The 12,309-nt window shown below is 38.3% G+C and overlaps 1 protein-coding gene across 2 annotated transcripts in view; it reads left to right on the forward strand.

Annotated features, from left to right (window-relative positions):
- Positions 1-12,309, forward strand: part of SBF2 (SET binding factor 2) — a 402,149-nt gene that overhangs the window by 336,463 nt on the left and 53,377 nt on the right. For both annotated transcript variants that reach the window (XM_054582870.1, XM_054582860.1), the window contains exons 19-24: positions 610-866; positions 2,515-2,687; positions 4,461-4,534; positions 6,020-6,215; positions 9,009-9,136; positions 10,222-10,397. In XM_054582870.1, coding sequence (XP_054438845.1) covers positions 610-866; positions 2,515-2,687; positions 4,461-4,534; positions 6,020-6,215; positions 9,009-9,136; positions 10,222-10,397 — 1,004 coding nt within the window. The remainder of the gene's footprint in view (positions 1-609; positions 867-2,514; positions 2,688-4,460; positions 4,535-6,019; positions 6,216-9,008; positions 9,137-10,221; positions 10,398-12,309) is intronic.

A 12,309-nucleotide genomic window follows, 5' to 3' on the forward strand; every position in this document is an offset into this window, starting at 1 on the left:
TAAATACAAGTAAGATGTAGATGGACCAGCTCTTCACAAGCTATAAAGTGCTATGCAGATATCAGTTACTGTTATTGTTTAATTCTTGACCCTACTAGGAAACCCCTCTTAAAAATCCCATAGTCACCCATATATTCATATATAATGTTTGACACCCACATGCACAAGGGAATCTAGCTCTGTATTTTGACTTTGGTCATTCCATCTCTTTCTCCCAAAGAACAGAAGAAAAGAAATGTATCAGAGAATTAGTAATGTGACTTGAACATTCATACTCGAGCATTTATAGGTACTCAGGTTAGTAATTTGTTGTAATAGGCAACCAAAAAGGATTGGAGCCTTAGAGATAAGTAAATGCAGTGAAATGTCAGCAATGAGAAGTGTAGCCATCTGTACTTTGCTGTTGCTTCCTTGGGTTTGTCACGTGGGCCCAGGCCTGCTGGATCTGGGTAAAAAAGACTAGGTTTTTTCTGTTATGTTTTGTGTATATGTTTTCTTTTTTGCTGATATAGGTATTTAACAGATGAACTATTAAAACATCTTACATGTTTTTTAAGCTCATGTGAAGTAACAGGTTTGGATTGTGTTGCTTTGTTTCTTTCGGACAAGCTCCCCGGTGGCCAGCATCAGGAGAAGACGGCAATGGACCTGGCCGCGGAGCAGCTGCGCCTTTGGCCTACGCTGAGCAAATCAGCTCAGCAGGAGCTGGTGCAGCGGGAGGAAAGCACCGTCTTCAGCCAGGCCATTCACTTCGCAAACCTCATGGTCAACCTGCTCGTCCCACTAGACACAAGTAAAAACAAGCTCCTGAGAACATCGGCCCCAGGCGACTGGGAGAGTGGGAGCAACAGCATCGTGACAAACAGGTACCCAAATAGAGAGATGCAGAGACCCACCTATTCTTCCTAGCTTAGTGGAGAATATGAAGTATTTTGGACAAATGGTGCTCTACCTGTTTCAAAAAGTAACTATTTTCAGACTTTCTCATCTGTTTTCCACTAAAAGACCTTCACTTCATCCAACTCTTTTTAACCACCACCCATCCTCTCTTCTCTTTCATGACCTGATTTTTCCAGAGTCTCACCCACTGCTGATGTAGCCCTCCAGTTATTTTCTGCCGTAGCAATGTACAGAAAGTGCTTTGGAAAATGACTAATGAACTCCTTCTTGTTACAGGGATTGTTTGTTCCTTGCCCCTCTTTTCCTCATTTGTCCAGCGCATTTGCCTATAGTCATGCCCTCAGCCATGCCTTCCCTCCACCCCACAACAACGGTCAGACCACTGAGGGTGAAACCCACGGCCTGACAGTATCCAGCCCCTCGCTGCTGCTCTGACCTCATTTCCTATCATTTTCCTGTCTTCCAACTTCATCTCCCTGCTAAGGCTAATGTCAGACACACTAAGCATCATACAGCCTCGGGGCCATTGTACTTGCCCCACAGTCTGGAATACTTTCCTTAAAGTCATCGTAAGAATCGCTCCTTCACTTCATGTAGATCTTGGCTCAGATGTCAGCTTGGCCCAGAGAGACTTCCTGACTCCTCCGTCTTAAGTACCACGTCCATAACTCTTTTTTCTACCGTGCTTTTTTTTTTTCCTTCATGATGTTTTCTACAACCTGATTTACGTAGCAAGTGGCTAAAGCACCTACGTTCTTTAATGCTTTGGGATGAGGTAATGGTTGTATTTGCTACTTAACTTTACTTTCACACTGATTCAGCTAGTGTGGTTGGATTTGGAGGAGAGAGAACTGAGTAGGTTAGAACAGGCAGGTGAGTATTTTCCATGATTAGCTGTCTAAAAGAAGGCAGAGGAGGCGGAGCACTTATTGAACGGTGGGAACTAAATAGGCAACAAGGGCAGAGATTGAGGTTTCACATCTGCTCCACTTCGTATTTGCTCCCTTCTTTTGTATGGTTTTATCACCTACAAAAGAATGATGGCTGCAAAGTGACTGAAACTGTTGTGATGCACTCAGAGAGGAATAAATATTGATAAGAGAAAGGTTCATAGGACAATTTGGTTCTTCATTTGGAAGAACGTGCTATTTGCTGAAAATAGTTCTTCTACTTTGACTACCAGGTAACATGTCCCCCAGTTGCCAAAGGCCAAAGATAGCTATGTTACTTTGACTCTCTGTGGTCATTAACTTAGGAGAGCAAGGGTTTTTTTTCAAAGTTTTAAATATCGATAATAAATGAAAAAGCTCCTTTTTTCCTTTATTTTCTGTGGTTCCTGGGTTCCTTTTAAGAGAATGACAGAAGGTATTCCTTACCAAAAAAAAAAGGTCTGGGTCCAAAGAACAATCCCTGACAGTAGCTTCCAAATATAGGCAAGTGGACTATCATGTTTCAACATTGTGGCTTACAAAGGAGCCATGGCGTTAAGTGAGCCCTCTACTTGAGTAGACATCTCTTTGAGCAAGTTGAAATTGCTCAGGAAATTGACTGTGACATAGTACTAATTTATCATATTTTGAGTACTAACGTGATTTCTTTTCTTGACTTTCTTAGTATTGCAGGAAGTGTAGCTGAGAGCTATGATACAGAAAGTGGGTTTGAAGATTCAGAGAATAATGACATTGCCAACTCTGTTGTGCGTTTCATTACACGATTTATTGACAAAGTTTGTACAGAGAGTGGAGTTACTCAGGATCACATCAAGAGCCTTCATTGCATGATACCAGGTAATCACTTTGCAAATATTAGAGAAACAGGATGTTGGAGATCTTTGAGTAAGAACTGTTCTTATGGGTCTACTTTTTCCAGCGTAACACCAATAATACCTGTCTTCCATGTAGTTTTCCCATGCTATTTACAGCTCTCCCATGCTGTCCACGGAGGATTGGTTCCAGGACCCCCACGCCTCCTGTATGGATACCAAAAATCTGTTGATGCCCAAGTCCTTTATAGAAAATGGCATAGTTTTTGCATATAACCTACACATATCCTCCCATATACTTTAACTCATCTCTAGATTACTTACAATACCTAATATAGTGTAAATGCTATGTAAGTAGTTGTACTGTATTGTTTAGGGAATAATGACAAGAAAGAAAGTCTGTGCATAGTCAGTATGGCCACAATCATCATAGACCTAACCACATAGTATACTTGGCAACAATGTAACTTTTTAAAATATTTCTGATCCACAGTTAGTTGAACCTACGGATGTTGAATCCACAGATATGGAGGGCCAACTGTACTTATATCTGATTAGTTCTTTCAAATATTTTTAAATTGTGGTACAATATAATAACATAAAATTTGCCATTTTAAACCATTTTCAGTAAAAAACTCAGTGGTATTAATTACATTCACAATGTTACGCAACCTTCACTGCTATCTGTTATCAAAACTTTTACATCACTCCAGTACAGACACTCTGAGCCTACTAAGCAGTAACTCCCCATTCTCTACCCCCTAGTGCCTGGTAACCTCGAATATGCTTTCTATCTCTATGAATTTGCCTATTCAAGATATTGCGTATGAGTGAAATCATATAATATGTTTTTTTATGTCTTTTACTTTGCATGATGTTTTCAAGGTTCATCCATGTAGTAGCAGTTATCAGAACGTCATTCCTTTTTGTTGTTTTTTTTTTTTAATTTTTTATTGTGCCAATATATTTGTGTCCATTTACCGGCCACCACTCTCCCCTGCCCCACCTCCCCCCACCACCCTCCTCAGTCCTTCCCCATCTTGGTTTCGACCATGTGTTCTTCACACCTGTTCCTTGATATGACCCTTCTCCTTCCCCTCCCCACTACCCCCGCCTTCTGTCCCTGCCAGTTTCTTCTTTCTTTCAATGCTGCTGGTCATATTTTCCTTATGTGCTTGCTTTCCTGGCTAGGTTTCACTTATAGGTGAGATCATATGGTATTTGTCTTTCACCCCCTGGCTTATTTCGCTTAGCATAATGCTCTCCAGTTCCATCCATGCTGTCGCGAAGGGTAGTAACTCTTTCTTTCTTTCTGCTGCGTAGTATTCCATTGTGTAAATGTACCATAATTTTTTGTTCCAGTCATTTACTGATGGGCACCTCGGTTGCTTCCAGCACTTGGCTATTGTAAATTGTGCTGCTATCAACTTTGGGGTGCATAGGTTCTTTTGAATTGGTGTTTTGGGACGTCATTCCTTTTTATAGCTGAATAGTATTCTATTGCGTGGGTGTGCCACATTTTGCTTATCCATTCCTCTGTTGACAAACACTTGGATTGTTTCCACCTTCTGGCTGTTGGGAATAATGCTACTATGAATCTTCACATACAAGTGTCTATGTGAATCCTTATTTTCTGTTCTTTTGGGTATTTATCCCTAGGAGTTGTTGCTGAGTCTATGTTTAACTCTTTGAGGAACCACCAAAATATGATTAGTTTTTAAATCTAAAATGTCCAGAATTTGTTGTAATTCTTCATGTTTTGTGCTCTTTTCACTTTGAATACTCTGACTCATCCTAGGAATTGTAGCTATGCACATTGAGACACTAGAGGCAGTGCATCGTGAGAGCAGAAGACTTCCACCTATACAGAAGGTAATTATTTCAGACCACATGCTTTCAGGGTACAACATTTCTTTTTAAAAACAGCAATAATAGACTCTTGTGCCCCAGAAAATACTTTCTCCTAACCTTTTACAGAGACCAGCTCCAGTTTTAATGATGCATTAAACTTTCAGAGGAGTTCATCAGGTAGATCCTCATAAAAAGAATACTGAATAGTGGATTCAACAAAGGAGCAACTCCTTATTGAGTCTGCTTTTATAGTCAGAGCATAAATTATGAACATTTTAACTTCCAAGCCGAAGCCAGGATTTTATGCCCTGCCTACTTCCAAAAAAAGAAAAAGGACCTAAGACCATTACCATAAAAATACCAGGTCCTTAATTCTGTATAAATTACAAGCATACGGTCACAAGCATCTGGGAAGTCTATTAAAGGTTGAGAGTCCTGAGCCCTACCTCTGCCTCCTGGTTCCTTATTTCCCAGCTGGAGTACCCTGGGACTTGGCCTGGGAACCTGTACTTTAACTGCCTCCCAGACGACTATTTTGCAGCTAGTCTGGCACCAGTCTGTGGATTAGGGTTCAGGACCCTCTTACCTATACAAAAGAATTATTAAAATAAATTCAAAGGAGAAATCAGAAGCCAGATGGATAGAAAAGATAGTTCTATCAGAAATCTGAAACACAGTATTCATGATGCTTTGGCTTTACATTCAGCTCTGAGCTTTTTAGAGCCAAGGAAAAGAATAATGCTGATTTATATAGTTTTTATTTAAAAAGTAACATATCAGCTCTTCAAGAGAGATGGAATTTTTTTGCTATTACCAAACTCTTCGGAGGAGTGTATCATGTGATTCCTTATTTCCCAAGATATGTAAATATTCATTATTTGGCCATTTATTGTGTTTAATCTTGAATAAGGGCCAAGAGAGGTGGGTCTTTTTAAAGATGCATCCATTTTTTAAATACTTGTTTTCTCAATTTACAAACATAACAGCGCTCTTTGTATAAAATTGAAGCACTAAAGAAATACACATTGTACACAGTGAAAGTCTGGCATGGCCTTGCCCAGCCCACCCCAGCACTGCCCTTAACCAGCATGGCACCACCTCTAATGGTTTGGTTCATATTCTTACAGTTTTCTTTTTCTTTTCCAAAAAAGGGATCACAATATACATACTTCTTTGCAACTTGTTTTTTTACTTAACAGTGTATTCTGAATATCATTCTATGTTAACACTTACAGATTCATTTCATTTTTTAAATGATTGTGTTGAATACATGTTTCAAACACTTTGGTAATTTCTGATGATTTTCCTTTTAATTAATGATGCTGCCAAGAACTTTTCACATTTGCATGCAGATAGGACATTTGTGCCTCTTCCCAAATCTGTTTTCTCATTTTGGCTATTTGGGAAGTCTGGCTCAAGTTTTTTAGATCCATAACTGGAAAGATAAGCTTTGTCTAAGTGCTGGAAACCCCACAAGAGTAATGTTTAAAATACTTCTGTTGTTAGCCCAAGATCCTTAGGCCTGCTCTGCTGCCAGGGGAAGAACTTGTTTGTGAAGGTCTTCGAGTCCTGCTGGATCCCGATGGAAGAGAAGAGGCCACTGGAGGCCTTCTTGGAGGCCCGCAGCTGCTGCCAGCAGAAGGAGCCTTGTTCCTCACCACGTACAGAATTCTGTTCAGGGGGACCCCCCATGATCAGTTAGGTACGGCTCACCTTATGCCATCAGAACCCAGATATGTATGTGCTGCATGAGGATTTGAGTCCATCTGCGTACAGTCATTTGCAGATCATTTCAGATTCAAAGTAAGCCTTCTGCCACACAGGGTTTTTTAGAATACTTTTGTCTATCACAGCTAACGGTAATTTTGATCCTATATTCTTACTTGAGGAACCAAGGGTATCTTCTTAACAATAAATTCACTGAAATGATCATAATTTCACTGGCAGGATATTGTGACCTAGGAATATTCACAGTATCTGGTTGCTAATAGTGCCCTTTGCTGATTTGCCCCAGCTTTCTGAGTCCTGCAGTCAACTGTACAGCTAACTTTTTTTGGAACAATGCACTGAGCATCACAGGGTTGTACAGCACCAACTAACAGCACCTACCTTCCTTTCATCCCATTTCAACTAACCCCACTTCTCTCTTAGCAGAAAGCTTCTATTCACTACATTCCCTCAACTTCTATTTCTCTTTTCTACTACCACTCACAGTGTTCAATATTAGAAAGGAATAGCATGTCCTATCAAGTCTGAATCATCTCTTCTAAAATCACTGTAGTCTCTATATAAACTATTATGGTAGATGGAAAAGCATATTGCATCTGGGTAAAACTCCTGAACTCCAAATCGAGCGGCTCAGATTTAGAGTGCCGTGACCGATCTTGGTATCTTAAGTCCCCTAACCTCTTAGATTTCAGTTTCCCCTTTGATACAATGAAGGAATTGAGCTTAATGAGAGGTAATGCAGTGTTTCACAAACCTTGACTGATGAATTTGAATGATCTAGAAAGCTTTAAAAAAAAGAAAAACCTCTCTTGCCACTGTGGCTCTGTTGGCTGGAGTGTTGTCTCGTACACTAAAAGGTTGCGGGTTTGATCCCTGGTCAGAACACATACCCAGACTGCCAGTTCAGTCCCCAGTCAGGGCATATATGGGAGACAACTCATAGATGTTTCTCTCTCTTCTCTCTTCCCGCCCCCCCAAAATCAATAAATATAAATAAATATATATATATTTTTTTTAAATACCAGTTCTGTTGTCCAACCCTCAAACAGTTTAATCCAAATCTGAATTAGAATTCTAAGAATACGGAGATCTAGGCATCTGTGTATTTTTAACCCCCAGAAGTGATTGTGATGCATACTGATGTTTGGGAACTATAGGGATAAGTAGTCACAAAAGTTCCTTCCTCACCTGAAATTACTCAATCATCAGCATTGGATGAGTGCATACTCTGTGCTATGCATTTTGTTAGTGGAATTCAGACATATAAAATGTCATGTCTTAAAAATCAAATAGTTGTATAATTCTTGTGTGGGTAGAATCACAATGGTTCATTCTCTCAGTCATAGAATATTGTTTACTATAAGCAAAAAGCTCATAAATTTCAATAAATACAATGAATCTATGGGAATAGTTGTACTCATTTATAAAAAGAGTGAAAAATAGAGCAAAATTTCTCAGCCCTCTCCTGTCATACTATTATACATAAATTACATTTGTATTTGAAAGCATTTGTATTTTTAAAAGAAACTAAGTATCCAGTACTTACAATTTTTTTGTACTTTGACTTTTATGAGTTCAATGACCATAAACTAGATATTGGGCATAAAAATACATGAGACTCTTGGTCATTTAAACTGCTCTAAGTTATTTATTTCAAACAAATGAGTGGCATACTTAGTTTGAAAGCTTGTTTTGTCCTCTTGTTTCATCCTATCAATTTTGGGGTTGAATTCACATTTTAGGAAAATTATTTTTATTAGAGAAAACCTTTTTATTTGCCCCTTTATTTCTCTTTTTAAATTTTTAATGTACTGTTTGTCCTTTAGTGACACTTAGAAATCTGATCATTTTATGTGTGTTATATAAGCGTAGGTTATTGAATACATCCATGAACTTAAATCCTATATACATCCTGATTTTGTTTAGTCTCTGGGTATGAGCTTAACATAAGAGGATAATCAGAATATTCCAGATTAGGAATTGACAGGTCCAAGAAATAAGGAATTTTGATGATGATGAGTAAGTAAGTGTATTGGCACTTGAGTCACATAAACCTGATTCAGAGGTCACCCCTCTGGCTTACCAGCTGAGGGCCCTGCCTGAGGTTGTTCCTGTTCTGTTCCTGGTGTGGCTGTCTGAACTGCCCTCCCTTTTCCCCGCTACAAATCCAAACCTACACTCTCTTCAAAGCTCCTCTCCCTTCTTACTCCCTCCTGAAATCATTCTGTAGCCATCGAGCATGCAGAAGTCTTTACCCTCTCTGAAATACTTAAAGCCTTTGTCCCTCAAATCTAGGAACTAATCCTAGTCCTGTATCTTTCAAAGGCACATACATGTAGTATAGCACCTTTCAACACATACAGAAACACACTTTAAAAACCTTTCTCTTAGACTTTTACATTAAATATCATAACTGTCTTTTCAATATTTGAAGATACTTCTGCTTTTCTGTATAAAATCTCCCCTTCCAAGATTGCCTTAAACCAGGTGACCTTGTGGGACACACAGAGATTGGGAAGAATGGAATGAAGGCAGGCACACTGTGACAGTTCCTTTATTCTAAGGAAAGATTGTCCCAGAGCGAATGGCCATGCAGTAAAATGAACAAATGTGATTCCAGAATCATGGCATTTTTCCTTGCTGCATTCCTGGGCATTGCCCTCTCCAGATGCATTTCTCCAGCAGAGGCTGATGACATGAGCAGCAGAGAGTCTAGAAATGCTCCCGTAACGTGCTATTGCTGAGTCTGTGCCCTATCTTCCTAAAGTTGGTGAGCAGACGGTTATGCGAAGTATCCCAATTGCCTCCATCACCAAGGAGAAGAAGATCACAGTGCAGAACCAGCTACAGCAGAACATGCAAGAAGGACTGCAGATCACATCGGCATCTTTTCAGGTATTAAGAAAGGGGGCCGTTCTTCCGCAATTTAAAAGTTTTTTACAAATGATGTCATGGCCTCTCTCTCTGGTCATGTGGTTAGCAGTTGGTGGATGAGGAGGATCAGAAGGTCTGAGAGGATAATCTTCAACTGTGTCACATATGACTAGTCTTAAATTTAATCCCTCATTTCCTGAGCACTGTGGCCTACTCAGGGAATCAGCAGATTATCAATATTTAGTGATCTTAAAAATTCAGACACACACAACCAATTTTTGTTCTCTGCCAAGTCATGCCTCACTTTGTGTCTGATAAAACCTTTACATAAAAAGCAGTTCCCTTGGCATCCGTTTCAGGGAACTCTGGGCATATCAGAACTTGCAGGATTGCTGATGCAAGCCAGACATTGGTTGAGGGATCTTTTCTTAGTTTTTTCCCTTGTCATTCTTAATGCTTTGCCTCTAACTTACCAGATTTCCAAAGGCTCCAATTCTTTCCTCGTTCCTTCTGGTCTAGAAGCCCTCCCTAGTTCCTCCATATGCTAATTGTGGGAAATGTGAGGCTGAAGATCTCTGGGCCCCAGACCTTCTCCCATCACCTGAGAGCAGTGACTTCCTAGAGATTTCTTCACTGTTCCAACTGCCAAGGGACTCTAAGTTAGAATACTGCCAGCTATACTGGTGAGGATTCCAGCCACACTGAATTTTTTCTTACTAGATTTATAGTGTCTCAGGGTAGGAAGAGCCCTGGTTAGGCCAAATTCCCTATCAAGAACCAACAGTTGAGAAATTAGAAGGACATGTTTCCTACTTCAGCCACTAAAAGTTAATTTCCCTTTCCTACCTTAGAAAAGATAGTTAGAAAGCAACCCAACTTTAAGATACATGATTATTCTTGATAACTAAACATCTATGTCAATTAAACCTCTCTGAGCCATAATTTTTATTTTTTAAATTAAAAAATTGTATGGCATGATATCCAAGGTCCCTTCAGCCTGCAAATTCTTGCCATTTATTATTGTTATTTTTGTTATTTTAGTAATTTGGGGGTAAATGATCTGGAAATCCTTAATGCTTCCGATGTGTTTAATCTCTTGTTTCTAGTTGATTAAAGTAGCATTTGATGAAGAAGTGAGTCCAGAAGTAGTAGAGATCTTTAAGAAGCAGCTGATGAAGTTCCGTTATCCTCAGTCTATTTTCACCACCTTTGCTTTTGCTGCTGGACAAACTACCCCACAAATAATTTTACCCAAACAGAAGGAAAAGAACACCTCCTTTCGGTAAGAACACAGTCTGGTTTCTTCATTTTAGCCCTTCCTACTTGTCTGCCGGGGAAGCGACCTATCCCTTTGGCCAAGGTACAAAGACTACTCTCTTTTTTTGCCATTCTGTCGGGCCCATTGGACCAAGCACAGAAAGCAGCATTGATATTTGTAACCAGTGTTGAAAATTAAATCTACAAGAGGCTTGACTATCTTGTCTGTTGCTCATAATGCATTTTTAAATGTGAAATTCTATTTTCCCTTTTTTCCATAAAGATCACTTTCTAACTGCCTTCGAGCAATCCATTCCGTTTTCGTTACTATCCAGGCCTAGTAGACAGTTTTGCTTTGATCTAAAAATGGGAGCCTTTATTTTCTCTTTTTATTTTTTTGTAACTTTTTGTTTCAATACAATTTCAAATTTATAGAAAAGTTACAACCTAATACAAAGAATACTGTGTACCCTTTACCCAGATTCACAATTGTTTATACTTTGCTCCATTTTCTTTATCCTTCTCTTTCATATATATTTTTTCTAAACCATTTGAGTTACAGACCTAGTACCTCTTTATTCTTAAATATATCAATCTATATTTGCTAAGAATAAAGATATTATCTTCTATAACCACAGTACAGTATTCACAACTAGGAAATTTAATTGGTATAAAACTTCCATTTACCTAGAGTTTGTATTCAAAATTTGCTGACAATCCTTTATAACTACTTGTTTTTCCTGCCTGGTAAAGAATCCAGTCCAGGATCAGGCATTGTATTTAGTGTCATATTTCTTTAGTAGGAGCCCTAATTTTCTGATGAAAATTTTTAGAATTTATGTTGAAACTTAAATTTCAGTTATTAAAAACTAAAAATTGCTTTAAAATTCTCTTCAATTAGTGATAAAATATAGGGGCTAATATTTTAGTTCTTTCATCATTAATCATCTAGAACTTGGGTATCTGCCCATACAAATTACCTATTAGGGAGTACTGTGCAGACTTGAAAGAAAAAAAAGCTTTTCCTTTGCCTGAAAGTGAGTTATGATGGGCATTATAGAAGAGCTAATGTTCCAGACTGTATCATTTCTCAGTTGCATAGCTGGCCACCTGTACCATTTAACAGATGATAAGTGAAGGAGAACACACATAGCCAGGTATGATAGGCTGAAGCATAAACATTTGAAGGTGAACCAAGCATCTTGTCTTAGCACTGTCTAGTCACAAAGGAGCCTTTGATATTCATTATTCCAGCCTTCTGTGGAAAAAGCAAAGCTTTTTATGGTGTTTCATGTGTAGAAACTACCTGGAAAAAAATTACATATACATATATATGAAGTTAAACTTATTGTATCAAGCTTATATTATTCAGCTACAAAAGAGATATAACAGTTTTAAAATTTCAAATATCTTAGAATTGTCTTGATTATATAAAAAAAAGCTATAGCAGTGGTTGGAAAAAACTTTCTAAAGTCATATTGAGTTTAGATCATACTTGAAGTGATTCACGATAGGTTTTAATTTAGGAAATACCAGTGTTTTATGATTTCTAACAATTGCCTAAAACATTTTTCATAACCTGCAGACTTACATTTCATATGACTAAAGACAAGGTCTGGTACAACTATTTGAAAATAAAAGAATCCTTATCACTTTACACTGGATGGCAAGAAAACACAAAAAGAGTTCTATACTTTGTACTAGAGAAGGATATAATCAGAAACAATCTTACTTGAAACCTTCATCTTAATATGATTATTTAGGAAACAGGTTCTTTGTTTAACTCTCTGGGTTATAAATACTCTGTACTCAGGTTTTCCATCAGCAAGAAAAGGTAAACTATATAAATAAATAAAGTACTTTCAGGTCCACATGATTTACTAGTGTCCATTTGATTAAAGCTGATTCTCAAAAGGATGCTCAAATTTCTGATTTCT

This window comes from Pteronotus mesoamericanus, unplaced genomic scaffold (genome assembly GCF_021234165.1).
Source record: "Pteronotus mesoamericanus isolate MK-2021 breed Mesoamerican mustached bat unplaced genomic scaffold, CSHL_Meso_final contig_1189, whole genome shotgun sequence".
In the NCBI taxonomy this organism is placed as follows: domain Eukaryota; kingdom Metazoa; phylum Chordata; class Mammalia; order Chiroptera; family Mormoopidae; genus Pteronotus; species Pteronotus mesoamericanus.